This window comes from Diprion similis, chromosome 13, assembly GCF_021155765.1.
Source record: "Diprion similis isolate iyDipSimi1 chromosome 13, iyDipSimi1.1, whole genome shotgun sequence".
Classification (NCBI taxonomy): Eukaryota; Metazoa; Arthropoda; class Insecta; order Hymenoptera; family Diprionidae; genus Diprion; species Diprion similis.
The window spans coordinates 11,578,778-11,596,451 of NC_060117.1; the positions used below are offsets into that span (position 1 = coordinate 11,578,778).

Consider the following 17,674-nt stretch of genomic DNA (forward strand, 5'->3'; position numbering starts at 1 on the left):
TCAGATCATCGGGAGAAAAAAAGGTTAGAGGAGAGGCCTGAGGAGGTTTGACTAGACCCATATTTGCTAGTTCTTTCCATAATCTTGCGACGTCAGTGATTACAGAAAGGGTTTGAAGGTGATAACTGTCTTTGGCACGTCTTAAATCAAGTGAGAGCTCGTCCCTGTAACGCCTGTACACTGCCAGTCCTAACACACTTCCAGAGCGTTTGGCCTGCTTATAGAGAGTATTTCGTGTCCTGATTCTTAATCTGAGATCTTCAGAAAGCCATGGTGCGTGAGGTTTACATACGCGAAAAGTGCGCCAAGGGGCATGAATGTCTAGGGAGGATGTAACTACATTTCTTAGTGAAGCAGTGAAGTTATCAATTTCATTTCCCGTAGAGCATTGGTGCGGCAGGGTTAAACGATTTTCTTTGATTAGCGATGTCAGGGTGACACAAAAATTCTCGTCGTTGAAGTGTCTATAGTTACGTCGAGTGATGGTACGCTCAATGGCCTGCATCGTATCAAATTTATAAGCCAGTTCAATTAAATCGTGGCACGCCATGAATGGAGCGTCGGATTTAACAAACGAGAATACCTTATCGGAACTATCAGTTATGAATACATCGAGGAATGAGTGTATGTCGCCTACGTGATAAGTCGCATCAGATTCTACGATATGTAATGCATTGGATTGAACGTAGTCACGCAAAAAAGTTGCTTCGAAGTTGGAGGTGAGTAAATTGCAGTTGAGATCACCGACAATTATTATATTTTTAAATGCAAAAGAAAATCGCGAAAATGTGTTTATAAAACCATCAAAAAGAATTCCTTTAGGACGCCTGTACATAGTCGTAAAAAGAAGTGGTTCAGAGTTGGGGCACCTTGCTTCTAGAATAATAAATTCTGGCTCATTCGAGAAGAGTTCAGGAGAAGTAGCTAAAATTTTAGCATTGAGAGATTCATGGATATAGCAAGCTACTCCTCCTCCTCCTTTACCAACTCTGTCTTTGCGGATAAGAAAATAATTATTAAGGTGCACCAACTCATCGGAGATATGAGGCTTAAGCCATGACTCGGATATTGAGATGATATGGTAGAAATGAGATGACATATGAGCGCGAACAAAATCAATGTGTGCCAATAATGAGTTGGCGTTAAAATGGGCAACAGTGATATGTGAATTCGATTGTGATACAGCCGAGCCAGAGTTATTGAGATTAGCTGTTTCTGAGAGAGTAGGTTCAAGTCAGGTGAGCTTCGCAAGATCGATCTCAGAGCCAATAGTTATAACCGGAGAGCCGTCGGTTTTACGAACGCATATGCCACCTGATTTCGGCCAAACATATTGATATTGCAATTGCAAAGCCATGGCTTTAGTTTGACGCAGTAACTTATAAATATTAGGAGGTAAAAACTCATTTAAAAATATTTTACCGGACGAATTCAGAGAGAAGACTTCCCTTACAGTGAGATCTTTTTTTTCTCGTTTCTTACTAATGATAAAGTCTTTAATCATAGCCGATTTTAACGTTATAATAAAAGCGCGAGATGCAGAGGGGGTCGCAGCAGATGTTGAGGGACGGCTTCCCTGTTCCTTTGTTGATTTTTTGGTGAGATTGCGAATGTCGAGAACATCACCAATGAGTTCTGGGATTTTCAAGGCATCAAAGATTTTGCGCGCGATAATGTCAGGAGAATCAGTCACCGACGAGGGTATGCCTGTTAATGTGATTTTACCTGCTGTGTTGTGCGATTCGATGACAGATAAGCGGTTTGTAATCTCAAAAATTTGATTTTTGATGGTAATATTTTCAGTCATTACTTCTTTTGATACTGAGTGAGCATTTTGAGCGGTGGCTTCAAGATCAGAGATTCGGTTTGCCATCTCATCGTGCGAAACAGATAGATTATACACGTCAGCGCGCAAATCAGCGATGTTCTTTTCGACACCTGATAGCGTTTTCTGTATACACCCTAATTTGCTATCGACGGAAGCACTCGAACGCTGTAATTGACCCATAAGATCCTCAAGAGTAATGTTTGCCATTTTTGGATCTTGCACGGACAAGTTTTCTTGCGAAGAGTGTGGAGTACGCGGAGTAATAGTAGACCGATGCATCGCACAAATGTCACAACTGAAAACAAACGCATGGTCGGAGGGGTCATATGAAAAATTGTCCGTGGCGCATCCCACATGAAAATTCTCGCCGCAGTCGCCGGTACAAACGATTGATTCATCTCGTCTGTTGATAAATTTATTACAAAGTTTGCAGCGCGGCGCCATCTAAATAATTTCAGGTTAGTAAATTAATCACGTAATAGGAGATTTCAAGCGATGAGAAGTCTATGGAGCGCGAACTAGGGACAGTTTGGGAGTCGCGCCACAGAGTACAGCACACAGCAGAGAGTATGTATCGATCTCAGTCGTTAACAGATGATGCTTAGCGACGAGTATAGTACACAGCAGCAAGCACACAAGCACGAGCGGTGTGGAAAAGTCGAGAGGAGAGGGAGAGCGACGAAGCCAGTGCGCGCTAATACACACAGTATCGTTTTCGTCAAACGAAGACGGATAAGCCACGCGATATAATAACTCTTCACGATACGTATAGCAACTCGAAAGTATGGTCAACAGTATCTGCCGGTCTACACCACACCACAGCAATTGTTTCAAAACAAACACACGTTGCGATTCGATGTGATCACGACTCACATATACCAATACGTCGTCTACATACACAGCTGATTTTGACCATTTGATATAATAATAACTCTTCGCGATGAGTATAACAACTCGAAAGTATAGTTAACAGTATCTGCCGGCCTACACCACACCACAGTAATTGTTCCAAAACAAACGCTCGTTACGGTTCAATGTAATCATGGCTCACATACATCAACACGTCGTATATATACATACACAGCTGAATTTGACAACACAGTCTCGTAGATGAAACACACACAAGTTGACACTCCTGTCCACAAATTTGGTGCGCAGAAAATCAGCGCGACGACGAGTAAATTTCTTGTGCCTTTTAAAAATGCTTTTAAGTGCCTTGATTGAGGACTCACCACTAACTTTTTTGGCTACTGGTAGATAAAAATATAAGGCTTTTGATGAGACACTTCAATGAAAAAACAAAACTCTCTTTCTTGCCAATTTAAGTAGGATAGCAGAGCGCGTTGAGACACACGTCAGACTCACGGTCGATCGAGAGAGAGAGAGAGAGAGAGAGAGAGAGAGAGAGAGAGAGAGAGAGAGAGAGAGAGAGAGAATGAATGAATGAATATGCTTTATTTAGCTTTAAGCTACTATTGCTCTATCTGAGAGCTTACATTTAGAGTTACATTTTTATCTTACATCTATAACTTACATTTTTATCTTACATCTATAACTTACATCTATAGTTACGTTCATCTGATTCAATTCTACCTCCCCTTAATATAAACATCTTCTCTTTCACATTCTCCTTTCGTCCATTACATGTTTTCTCAGTAGTCTCTTAAATACCTCTACACTTTTCGCTTCCTTCAATTCTGCTGGTAATTTATTATATAAATCGAAGCCCGTGTACGTTAAACACTTTTGTCCTGCCGTTGTTTTGCAATACATGATTTGTATATTTTCACGCTGTCGTGTATTATATCCGTGCCTACTCCCTACTGTTTTCGTTTCTTCTCTTAGATATTTAGGCATGAGTCCCATTTTCATTTTGTAAACAAATAAACAAACCGTATATTTCATTCTTTCTCTTATATTCATAAAGCATAGCGCATCCAGCATGTCTCTAATTCTCGTGTACCTGTTGCATCGTAAAATTGCACGCATTGCCCTATTTTGTGTTTTCTGCATTATATCCAACCAGTACTCACTCATATTTAGCATTAGTGTGTTACAGTATTCGAAATGAGGCGCGATAATGGTTTTGTACACAGTGACTAATGTGGGTAATGATACATACTTATTTAACCTATACATCCAATTTACTTTCTTCGCGACTTTTTTGACAATATACATCGCCAGTTCGTTAAATTTTAGGTTGTTATCGATTATTACACCAAGATATTTTATTTCTTTAACTTCTTCTATTTGTTTGTTTTCTACCTTTATATCACAGTTATTAATTCTATGAGGCTTTCGATAGTCGTGTATTATCATGAATTTAGTTTTGTTTGTGTTTAATCTTAACCCACTTTTGTACAACCACCGACTTATATTTTTTAAATCGTCATTCAATTTTCTTTCTATTTCGCATTCGTCATCACCACTTACATAAATCACAGTATCGTCAGCAAACATTTTACATTTACAATATTCCAATTTATTTACAAAGTCATTTATGTACAACACAAAAAGGATTGGACCGAGCACCGAGCCTTGCGGTACACCATGTTTTGTCACCCGTTTTTTTGACATAATGTCTCCATATTTAACTTGCTGCGTCCGTGTACTTAAATAGGAATGGAACCATTTTAATACCATTCCTTTGATTCCATATTTTTCCATTTTTATAAGCAACCTCTGTCGATCGACCGTTTCGAATGCTCTCTTAAAATCTAGGAATACTACTCCGACCTTTTCGTTCTTATCTATACTTTTTTTCCAACCGATTATCACGTTTTGTAATGCAGTTTCACAAGAGAAGCCTTCCCGGAAACCCGACTGTTCATCCCTTAGTATATTGTTCCTTTCAATATAGTCAATAATTTGGTTTTTTACCGCAATTTCTAGAATTTTTTCATACATTGGCAGCATGTTTATGGGCCGGTGCTCTTCCGCCTTTTTACTGCCTGTTACTTTTGGGATCGGCACTACTGTCGATGTTTTCCACGTTTCCGGGAAGACTCCTTCTTGCATTGATTTATTTACAAGCATAAGCATTTTACTCCCTATGCTTCTCCACGCTATCTTTAATATCTCCGTGCTAATCCCCTCTTCTGTTCCATTTTTGTTTTTTTAATCCTGTCACTATTTTATCAATTTTTTCTTTTGTAATCTCTGCAAAGTTTTCAAATATTATATCTGTATTTCGCATGCTTATGTTTATATCAGAGTAGATAGGATATAAGAGTTCTGGCGCACAATGGCGGCGTTTTGAGGGGGGGTTCCCCCCATTGCTACGGCCTGGCCGGGCCGGCTGCAGCGGCGCGCGGCGGCGGGGGGGGGGGGCCGCGAAGGGCGCGCGGGGAGCCCGCGGGCGGGGGGGGGGGGGCATTAGGCGCGCGGTAAGTCCCCAGCGGCGCGCGGGGGGGGGGGGGGGGGGGCGAAATCCTGTCGGGTCCTGTTCGACGCCGGGAAGCTCGAAGTTAGATAACGCTAGACCACTTGAGAAAAATTCCTGGAAATGCAGCCTTTCAGCTCATGCCGATAATGAATGCAGTGGGTGGTAATGTAAATAAATCTGTACATACTAAATTTTATCATAAATGCCGGATGCAGCTGTTGAAATAAATCTGTCACACATAAAAGATTCTTCAAAAATTATTAAAAAATACCAGATGTCGGTTACGGGAGGATGGAGAGCGGGGGGCGGTGCATAAAAAATTTCCCCACGATATGCAGGTCGAGTCTTGTTTGATGGAAGAATCGTGGTGGGGATGGACGGTATATAAAATACGGATTCATTTCGATAGTCACTCTGTTCTCATCGTCTTCTCGTCGTGAACTGTTCGTACTTGTGAAAAAAGAAACTCTCATCGAAAACGCAATGGATTTGGGAAAAATCAACCACGCCAGCCGCCTGGAGAATCTACCGACCAAGAAGATGTCAGAATTCGAAATTGGAGAGGTGTATAACGTCACCGGACTACGACTGGTCAAAACGAAATTCGGGTTACGTGTTCTGGCCGAGATTGAGGGGGAATACAACGTCTTCCTACCACCAAGAATCGCGAAAGTTCTGCAGGAAGATTCGAATCAGCTGACCGAAATGTGTGATATGGCTGGGGCAAATCGTCTACAGTTGAAATACTTCGGCGGAGAGTTCAACAAGTTTGAATTTTCGTGCAGTTACGTGCCATAGATAATTTACATCATCCCCTCCACTTCCATCAAATGCGAGGGGATAAAAGCTGGTGTGCGGGAACGAATAATCAGTCTTCTACGGATATTTGAGAAAATACGAGCTTGGCATCCCTCTGCAACATGGAGATGATCCTGGACGTGCAATGTTTCATCGGTCAAGGCAACCAGCTTGTGCCCAAAGAAGTCGCAGCCATCTACATAAACGGTTCGGGTTTGGAACACATTCTCATTAAACCACCCTGTGATTTAACCAGCCTACCAATCGAATATAGAGCTACTAACGCCTGGTTAACGCGCAATCATCACGGGATACCATGGAATGCTGGCAACAAATCTTACGATGAAGTACCGAAGATTCTGAGAAAAATTGTGAGAAATTCGTGTTACGTATACGTCAAAGGAGCAGAGAATAAAGCATGGTTGACGGAGATCCTCGGTGACACCACGCCAGTTATTAATATGGAAGATTTACACATCGAGCCCCCTACACTGGTAAAATTGAAATATATGGAAGTGGCACCTATGCACGACCTAAACCACGGATACTTTCCATCGGGCGATATTTGTAAATACGTGGAAGAAGGATCGATTTGGTATGATGACAACCCTGAATACATCCCGGAATACAACTGTGCCTTTGAGAACGTGCAGCGGCTGAGAAGTTGGTATTTGAAGGAGTGTGCCGGCTCTCTCGAGAAATCACTCCGCTTGTACAAGGAATTGACTGGTTTAAGAGCAATGAGGTCTGAGGATATCGCTTTTTTGCCGAAAGAAATCGTCTACATGTTCGTATCAAATTCCATCAATGATGTGTGGGATAAGCTGCCTGAGAATATGAAAATGGACGCCAGCATCTACAGTTGCCGCAGATGTACCCTGCATTATATACCCGGACCCGATGGCGATACAGTGGACGGCCCAAACCCTCTGGTTAAAGACTGTTTGGAATGCAATCGTCTGCCTAAAAAATGTAGGCAATATGTTTGAAAATATCAATAGAATTTACAACAATTACATCCCCGCTGATACATATAATAAGAATGCAGTATTCAATAAAATTATTTACATATTTAGAAAAATAGAACTGATTGTAATTACATCCTAGCGCATACATAGAATTAAAATGTTATATGTAATAAGATTATTATTGGATTCATTACAATTATACACATATCTTCATAACTTTTATCCGTTTTTGTGAAATATATGTAAATATTATGAATTTCATTTGTGTGAAAATATATGATCAATAATTGTATAATTTTTGTGATACATGATTTTACTCCCCGAAGTAATCCATAAAATCATCTTCATTATCACGAGATGTGTGGGCGGAAAAATTTTCTCAAAACACTTTACCCGAAAAAAACTCTTCTCAGAAGGTTTTCCCATCAAACATCGTAAAACTTTGTAACATGGATCTGCACTGCCCGCCTTTCCTCAAGTGATTTTTCCCTACTAGATAGGTTGCACATGTGACTTTTCTCCAGTCCTTTTCGTCAGATCCCATAAACATAAATCACCCGGTCAAGAGTCTAGGGATCAGAATTCATCTCTATGCCGCTCGATGCCGCTTTTCGTCAGCCGATTCTCCCACAGGGTATCTTCAACGTTTTATCTTTTTTCACTGATAGAGGAGGGATGGGCGTGTGCAGGCTCAGACGTGGTTGACTACAATTTTTATCTTGGAGGCTGCAGCTGCTGCAGAACGCGGAGACCCCCCCCCCCCCCCCCCTCCCCCTCACGATCCTCACGATCCTTCGGCATAAGGATAACACATCCATTGCAGACTCGTCAGTCTTACACAACCCGTGAAAGTTAAAAGTTCAAAATATTATCGTCACCAACGTCAAAGTCATGGCTGCCGAAGCATACATGGGACTCGTCGAGCAGATGGGGGAGGCGTACAATTTGTTGCGCGAGCAAACTCCCGGAGAAGGAAATCACGATGTCTTTAATCATTGGATCGGTATTGGAGTGGCAAATATAAAAGTTTTGCAAGATATTCTACAACAGCCGAGAATGAGTGTGGGGGCGAAACAGCAAATTCAACATAAGATCTCCCTCATACAATCCTGGGTGGCAAAGATCCAGCAGGAACAGCGGCAGCACGGTTTGGTGATAGGCGGCAATATTGGCAGTTCTGCGAGTGTACAGTGGGATGATGTTGATAGTGCTTTTGCTAACCGAATTCGCACCGGCATTGTGACCAATCTTGGCCATAAGGAATTGGATGCCTTTCTGAGTGACGCGCAGCGGATTACCGTCGAAAAATTGAAGCTGGTGCAGCGTGATGAGGGAAATGTGAAGGTCAACGTCATACTGACGTGTAAATATGAAAACGTCAAGCACGAGGGGTCGCCGCGGAAGTCAAAAGCTTCAATACAACCAACGTGACGATCCTCCCCTCCAGTGATATAGACGGTTGGTTCGCGGAGACAAAGAACAAACAGCTCGTTAAGGTTGAAGATTTCGAACAGCGTGATTCCGGCTGGAGTATGATTGAGATTCTCAATATTGCTGTAAACGTCAACCGGTACCAGCCTCTCGCCGCGGGGACTTCAACATTCGTCACGCTACCGGAGGACATTCAGCGCAAGAAGGCGGTGGTCAACGTGAAAAACGAAGACGAAAGATGTCTTCTCTGGGCCACAGCTGCAGCCCTCCACCCGGTTAACAAAGACGCTCAGAGGGTGCATCATTATCGTAGGCATATTTTAGAGTTCGACTGCACAGGTATCAAATTTCCCGCTACACTGCATGACGTGGAAAAGTTTGAGAAATTAAATAATTTGCAAATCAATGTATATGGAATAGAATCCGAAACCTTTTCACACCATGCAAAATCCGCAAAAAGCGTCATCGTGCCAATTTATTTGAGTAAAAATTTGCATAGCGCAAACGTTGACACGATTCATCTTCTAATGCTTGAAAGTAGTAATTGTGCCGAGCATGATATGAACCGCGAATTCACACCAAGATTCCACTTTGCTTGGATCAAAGATCTCTCGCGATTGGTTAGCAAACAATTGTCTAATTATAATGGTCAGCTGTTTATATGCGACAGATGCCTGTGCCACTTTGCCGTAGAACACGCCTACGACCGCCATCGGCAGGATTGTATTATGTTGAATAAAGTGCGCATGGAATTTCCAAGATCTGAAGATTTAAATTTAAAGTTTAAAAATTTCAAAAACAAAGGCACTGTCCCGTTTGTTGTTTACGCCGATCTCGAATGTATATTAGAATCCGAACCTGTAGATGAATTTCAAAACCGTAAAACATATGAAATTCAAAAGCATATCCCGCACAGTGTAGCATACTACGTACATTGCGCGTACGATGAGACTTTATCGGAGTTTCACAGTAAACGCGGCACCGATTGCATAGATTGGTTCATGCAGCAGCTCAAAGATTTATCGGTTAAAGTAGAGTCACGAATCAAAAATATAATTCCGATGGAGTCTCTGACCCAAGTGCAACGCGATCGTCACATGCGCGCGAAAAATTGTCATATCTGTGAAAAGCCGTTTACTCCGGAGGAGAAAAAGTGCCACGATCATTGTCACTTCACGGGTAAATATCGCGGTCCTGCGCATAATCGGTGTAATTTGAATTTCAACGAGTCGCGTACAATTCCAATAGTTTTCCACAATTTGTCCGGTTACGATGCACATTTTTTGATTAAATCCCTAGCTTTAACTTTTCCCGGAGCGGTTACACTGTTACCCATAAATAAGGAAAAATATATATCCTTCACGAAGCAGGTTGATGGGACGATGATGTATTTGAGATTCATCGATTCGTTTCGATTTATGGCTAGCAGTATTGATAAACTTTCTTCGTATTTAGGCGATGTCGATAAACGTATAACACGTAAATTTTACAATAATCCCGCGCAGTTCAGCTTGATGACCCGCAAAGGCGTATTTCCTTACGAATACGTCGATTGTTGGAAGAAACTCGACGAAACTCAATTACCTGCTAAGAATCATTTCTACTCGCACCTCTGCAATTCGAATATCACAGACGCCGATTATGAGCACGCTAAAAATGTTTGGGAAGAATTCCGTTTAGAGTCTTTGGGGGCCTATTCCGATTTATATTTAAAGACTGATGTTTTGTTACTTGCTGATATTTTCCAAAATTTCCGGGCTAGCTGTTTTAAAACATACGATTTAGATCCGTTGCACTACTACACGGCGCCGGGGCTTGCTTTTGACGCGATGCTTAAACACACAAACGTGAATTTACAACTTTTCGATGATCCCGAAATGGCTTTATTTATTGAAAGAGGCATTCGAGGTGGCGTAGCGCAATGCTCTAATCGACACGCTCGCGCGAATAACAGATTCATGGGCAAAGATTTTGATCCTAACAAGGTGGAATCGTATCTTATGTATTACGATGTGAATAATCTTTACGGTGCGGCTATGAGTGCACATTTACCAATCGACTCGTTCGAGTGGGAGCATGATCCTATCGATATAACAACCCATCCGGACGATTCGCCGATCGGTTACATCCTGGAGGTGGACTTGGACTATCCTACAGAGCTCCACGAGGAACACAAAGACCTACCTCTCTGTCCGGAGCATTTCACGCCGCCAGGTAGTAAAATCCCTAAACTCGCCACCACCCTTCTCCCCAAAACGAAGTATATACTACACTATAGAAATTTAAAGCAATGTCTGAGTTTAGGTTTGAAATTAGTCAAAGTGTATAGAGTTTTAAAATTCGCACAATCTCCATGGCTCGAGCCTTACATCACGCTCAACACCAACATGCGCAAACAGTCCAGAAACGAATTTGAGAAAAACTTTTACAAATTGATGAATAACGCTGTGTTTGGTAAGACTATGGAGAATGTGCGAAATCACACGGATGTCAGATTAGTTACAAAATGGGAGGGAAGAGGTGGTGCGAGAGCGCTTATCGCTAGGGCAAACTTTCATAGTTGCACCGTATTCGAGACTGATATGGTTATTATAGGAATGAATCGTGTCAACGTTTACTTTAATAAACCAATTTATATCGGTGCGGCGATCTTAGACCTTTCGAAAATTATTCTGTACGATTTTCATTACAAATATATAAAGCCGAATTTTCCCGACAAAAAAGCTAAATTGTTGTACACCGACACTGACAGCCTTATTTACCAATTTAATGTACCCAACATCTACGATATCGTCAAACGTGATGTTGACTCAATGTTTGACACCTCGGACTACCCTCCCGACAATGTGTACGGTATTCCGCTCAAGAACAAGAAACGTCTGGGCATAATGAAGGACGAGAACAACGGGAAAATTATGACAGAGTTCATTGGGTTGCGCGCGAAGCTGTACACCTTTACAACGATGGGCGAGGATGACGCCGATGGTACGAGAGTAAGCAAACGCGCAAAGGGTGTCAAAAATTCAACGCTGAACACCATCACGTTTGACGATTATAAGCGCTGTCTGTTGGCTTACAAGGAATTGGCTCGATCTCAATGTCTAATTCGTAGCAAAAAACATCAAGTAAGCACTATCGTACAGAAGAAATTGGCTCTGAGTTGGCAAGATGACAAGCGACAATTGATACCTGGACAGACCGACACCTTACCTTGGGGGTTTGCTGCTGCCCCATAAAAACTAATTATAGGATTAGCTGTATGTATAAAACTGCCACGAATACTTACGTTCGACACCTTGGACGATCCTTTGTCAAATCATTTATTCAGAAATGAAGATCCTATGTCAAATTATTTATTCAAAAATGAAAGAAAGTTTTCCAGAAATGAAAAAAAGTTTTCCGGAAATGAAAAAAAGTTTTCAGAAAATGAAAAAAAGTTTTTCAAAAACAAAATCCCCATTTGATTAACATGTAAAAAAAGTTTTTCGGAAATGAAAAAAAGTTTCCCGAAAATGAAAAAAAGCTTTCCAGAAATGAAAAAAAGTCTCCAAAAATAAAAATGTGTATTAACCGTAAGGAAAAAGAAAAATATCTTGTATTATTATTATTATTGCTACGGATAGCTGTATGTATAAAACCGTTGCGAATATTTACGTTCGACACCTCGGACGATCCTATGTCAAATTATTTATTCAAAAATGAAAGAAAGTTTTCCGGAAATGATAAAAAGTTTTCCAAAAACAAAATCCCCATTTGATTAACACGTAAAAAAAGTTTTCCAGAAATGAAAAAAAGTTTCCAAAAATAAAAATGTGTATTAACCGTAAGGAAAAAATATCTTGTATCATTATTTTTGCTACGGATATGATATATAAGTGCATATGGAAAAGAATTGTAGAGATATTTTGTATAACTGTATGTTTTATTGTTATTTTGAAAAATACATAGAAATTATGTTACATGTCTATTTCATTTATCCAACTGTTGTGTGAATTGTCAAATCCCAACCACTTCACATAGAGCTGATTCCCACGTTTGCGTAATACTTTCTCCACCAGGTAGCCATCGGGATATTTTACTTTGCTGAGTTCTTCCTCGTAGAAGCCTCCTTCGATGGAATGATCTTGATAATCGGTAAGTTTGTACGTCGGGGGGTTGGTATTTTTCACCTCGCTCACGGTGAATATTTCAGTCGTCCAGTTGGGCGTATAGCCTTTTTCGAATACATTTTTGTACTTGCTGATCCGGACTCGATCGCCAACTTTAAATTTCCGCTTCCGATCACTCCGCTTGATTTGGCGGGGCTTGTAAACGCTTCGATATAGTTGTTTTTCGTTGACTGTGCTGACATCCACCGGCTTCATTCGAATCGTGCGATGCTTGGTGTTGTTGTATGATTTTATTAGATCGCTCAAAATGTCAATCCACTTGTGAGATCCTCGGAGAGTAAACCGCTTCCACATTTTATTTTTCAACATTCGATTAAATCGCTCGCATATAGACGCCTTTAAATTGCTGAATGTCGAATACATGTTGATATTGTGCCGCTTCATGAGTGTCTTGAATTCGCTGTTGTAAAATTCTCTGCCCTGATCGACGTGTAGATGCTTTGGTATGCGGTTCTGTATTAGTACGGATTTCATGGCGGTAGTCACATCTTTTCCACTCTTGGACTTTATCGGTACCGCCCACGCGTACTTGGAAAATATGTCGATGATTGTAAGCAGGTATTTGTAGCCCTTGTTGTGCGAGCTATATGCGGTCATGTCAACGAGATCTGCTTGCCAGGTCTCATCGAGTCCGCGTACATCTACGAATCGGCGCGGATAATTGCGTCGAGCCGGTCTGTGAAGTTCAGCAGCTATTGCCACCTTCATTGTTCCTTGCTCTTTGCCGCTCGATTTTTCCACTCTTCTTCCAAACGCTTTTGTTCCTCGACCGAAACTGATACCGCGCTGGTTTCCTCCAGTAACGTTACTCGTGCATGAAGCTTCTGAACGATCTCCGATAATCCAATTACGTAATCGTGATTACTCCTGTTACGCGCGCGCACCGGTTTAGGGATCTCATCGATTCTCTTTATGCGCTCTTCGTACGATTCTCTTAAACTATTTAGAACTTTCAGGGGAACAGCATCGTTAGGTTGCTGAGGATCGGCTATGTTACACAATCGTTTACCGTCCAAATCGTACTGATTGTCGGGAGTGATTTTAAATCCGACGCCTGGAGGTCCACGAATAAATTTTTTACCCCCACCACGGCCCAACTGTCGTCCAAATATATCTATGCTCATCGCTCGGTGGTCACCGAAGGAATGACGAATCTATGTCGATCTACCGCTAATAAATGATTCCAGCTTCCCGCAGCTCTTCAATAATGGCGACTATTTCATTGGAATGGCTGGTATTTCCCGCAGCCTGCGACGCCATAAGTAGCCGAAGACGATCTACAATTTCATTTGGATCATCCCAGTAGACGTAATCCACTTCTTGCCTCTCCTTTCACGCAATCTTATATTCGGGTAAGCCTTTACCGGACTTTTTCGGCGAGCCAAGATGTTGTGCAATGAAATTTCTATACTTTGCACTTTTTGCATCATCGCGAAGACTTCCATCGGCTTGGTATCGTTTCCGATGTGCATTTGTCATCCTTACAATTTTTATGTAATTATTCTTGTCCGTATCATTCACAACCGTGGCATCGGGTGATTTTTTAAACAATAATTCGAGTAACCCTGGCGTACTCTGGTAACTTTCATCTCCCACGTTGATCAGATTATCGACGAAACTAATTTGTGAATCACCAATCATCATACTGTTTATCAACTTTCGAACGCCATATGCTGTATCTAAATCCTTCTTTTTACTTGTGCTGAACATTTTCAAATATCGTGCCACGGGATTCACTGTTTTCCTCACTGGTGTGCTTGTAGTGGAAATTTCACCAAATTTCAGTGTTTTATCGTGTGCATCCTTGAAATCCTCCTCATCATCCATATCCTCATCCTCATCCTCGCCATCCTCGGTACTCGCATCATCTTTTTCTTCTTTTTTCATCGCTATATCAGACGATTCTGTTTTAATTTCTTCTTTAATATGCTGCTGCTGCTGCTTCGAAGTATCCACCAATTCTTGCAACGGTGTTACGAGGGGCTTGAACACCTCTCCCATAACCTGGTCGGTCGTGTCTTTGTCCAACTTGATCATCTTGTGCTTCCGACGTATGACATCGCTTGCTTTCGATATTTCACTCAGCGTATCGCTATGCTTACGAATCTTGACACTCTCCATGTTGCCGACTTGATCGTCACAATTGAACTGTGTGAGTTTGCGTTAGTTTATGCTTATAAAGCAGTCAAACCCCTTCCTGTATCTTCCCTCGTTGATTTCACTATCCTTGTCAATTACGACAAAACTATATTTACCGTCATTCCAGCATGCCGAGCATAAGTCCTTAAATTGTTGATATGTCATGTCGGTGTTCACGTGATCGTTGTAGATATGTTTCAGATTCATTTCATCTTGTCGAAATAGCACCAATAAGTTTGCATTGTCACGCACCAGGTGTTTCGGAATACGTGCATACGTTTGACTAAGATAAAAGCTATCGACGTCGCGATGCCTGCCCATGCTGAAGTAAGCTCTGATATTATCTTGCTTCTCACACGCCACATCGTCAAAAATCATAACAGAGTTAGGGTGGGCCTCTTCTGGTTTGACAACCTGATCGTTCTCACCAGACGGAAAATAGCCCACACCCTGCACGGATTCTAGTAACTTTTCCAAAAATTGATATTTTGGCTGGATGAGGGATTTTGAATAAACGTAGACATTTTCGAATCTCAATCCGTTGCCATGGGTGATTAGAGAGAGGAGAGCGTTCGTTTTACCACAATTCGATGGGCCGCAAAAAATTGCCCTCACGGTATTTGGTAGTAATTTTCCATGACGTTTCTCTTTCCTCTTTCTCCCCCGACGAACCATTTTGTCGAAATTTGCAACAGGTAGTTTCTCAGTCTGATCTTGAAATCTCATGATGCTCGGTTCAAGCGACAACGAGAACTAAGATGACCGCATATAAATTCATCCTTTTATAGAACTCGCGTTAGTTGCTGTTCGACTATGAAGACGTGCACACGTAAGAGACGCGGTGGTGGTTTGCTAAACAAAATCATCAATCATCTCCCAGTTGAATTGCACGTGCCTGGGTATCAGTACTGCGGACCCGGAACAAAATTGGTCAAGAGGTTGGCACGCGGTGATCCGGGTATCAATCCATTGGACGCTGCATGTAAAGATCACGACATTGCATATGCAAGGAATCGAGATATCGCTGCGAGAAATCTGGCCGACAAAGTGCTTGCCGAGAAGGCGTGGAATCGTGTTTTAGCCAAGGACGCTAGTGTGGGTGAAAAAGCTGTCGCGTGGGGAGTCACCAACACCATGAAAGCTAAATCTAAACTCGGTATGGGTTTAGCAAGGAAGCTGTCGAAACTTGGAGCCGGTGCGAAGTCACAGAAAAAACCCTCAACGGGTGGGAAGACTAAACAGCAGAAGAGGACAATAAATCTTAAATCTATCATTAGGGTGGCAAAGGCCTCCATGCGACCAGGTCATAAAGCTATCGAGTCGGCGTTGGCCGGTGCCCGTGCGGCTGCGCGTGAGGCAGGGAAGAATGTTCGTGTGCCCCGTGTTATACCCGTGCCCGAAAAAATTGGCGGCATCCTACCCCTCCTCATTCCAATTTTGGCTGGTCTAAGCGCAACGGGAGCTCTAGCAGGTGGTGCTGCAGGCATAGCTAAAGCAGTCAACGAGGCTAGCGCCAACAAACATCAGTTGAGTGAGACCAAACGACACAATGCAACAATGGAGGCGATTGCGTTGGGCAAGGGATTATACCTAAGACCGTACCGCAGTGGCATGGGTCTGTACTTACAACCGGCAAAAAACTAATAAAGCTACCACGCCGAGCACTCACCAACGTTGATTTACACAAATATGCTCAAGATATGAGAATTCCACATTTTCGCGGCGTTTTCATGCGGAATGGTCTACCATCATCAGGACCGAAGAAGCGAGAATCCGCAATTATTAATCTTGATGATAAGAACGGTCCCGGGACACATTGGGTTGCATATAAGAAAAACGGTGATCACGTTGTGTATTTCGATAGTTTTGGTGATTTGCAACCACCTAGGGATTTGATGAACTATCTCGGTGTTGGTAGCGTAAAATACAATCATAAGAGGTATCAGGAATACGATACTGTGATTTGTGGTCATTTGTGCCTCAAATTTCTCAGCGGGCAGCTATAAAAAGAGCGGTGTCACATTGGCGAGCATCAGTCATGACGGAATCATTGTCGTTAACACTGTCGGGCACCTCATCCCTGCTGGAGGCTCAATATTTTCCCCCAATCGAGTTATCGTCGACGAAAAACTATGTTCTCGGACTCGTCGAGTTCATGACATTCAATTCAATACCCAATATTCAAGAGAAGTGTAATAAATTTTACCTGGAGCGAGCGGACAACAGCCGGGCAGTCATTACGATACCCACAGGCAGCTACGAAATTGAAGATATTCAAAGTTTTCTGCACAAGGAACTACCTTCCGACATCTCCCTTAGTCTGCAGGCCAACAACAACGAGCTAAACAGTGAAGTTACGTGCAATCAAGTAGTAGACTTCAAACCCGAGGATTCCATTGGCCGATTATTGGGGTTTAAAGCGGTTGAGCTAGCACGGAACGTTACGCATAAGTCCGAATTACCGGTAGCCATACTGAAAGTTAATACCATACGCGTTGAGTGCAACATAACCACCGGGGCGTACATAAACGGACGTCAGGCTCACACGATTCACGAATTTTTCCCCACCGTCCCATCTGGATATAAGATTGTTGAAGTTCCCGCCAACATCATTTACCTCCCAATCGCCGTACAGTCGATACAGAATATACAGCTGCGGATAGTCGATCAAGACGACGAGTTGATTAATTTTCGCGGAGAAACGATAACGGTACGCTTACATGTAAAATCGGTGAAATAATGGGGATTGTATTTGAGACGAAAAAGTCAGGCAAAAGTTATAAAAGCGAGACGTCATGGCCAAATATCATCAGTCGTCCAGCACCATTGACGAAGCTGACATCTCCGCTGAAGCTGACACCTCTGAACGCTCGGTTTCTCCAGAGTCTAGGTCTTCGATTACGTGGAAATTTTGGAAAATAAAAATTCGTGTTCGCTGCATCCTGTGCGTGTTACC

At 42.2% G+C, this 17,674-nt stretch overlaps 1 protein-coding gene across 1 annotated transcript; it reads right to left on the reverse strand.

The window, feature by feature from the left end:
• Positions 1–1,234: 1,234 nt before the first annotated feature.
• LOC124413873 lies at positions 1,235–2,226 on the reverse strand. The gene is made up of 2 exons (XM_046894660.1): positions 2,183–2,226; positions 1,235–2,123 (listed from the first exon to the last, which is right to left on the reverse strand). The coding sequence occupies exons 1-2, from the start codon at positions 2,224–2,226 to the stop codon at positions 1,235–1,237; spliced, it is 933 nt and encodes a 310-aa protein (XP_046750616.1).
• Between the last annotated feature and the right edge of the window lie 15,448 nt (positions 2,227–17,674).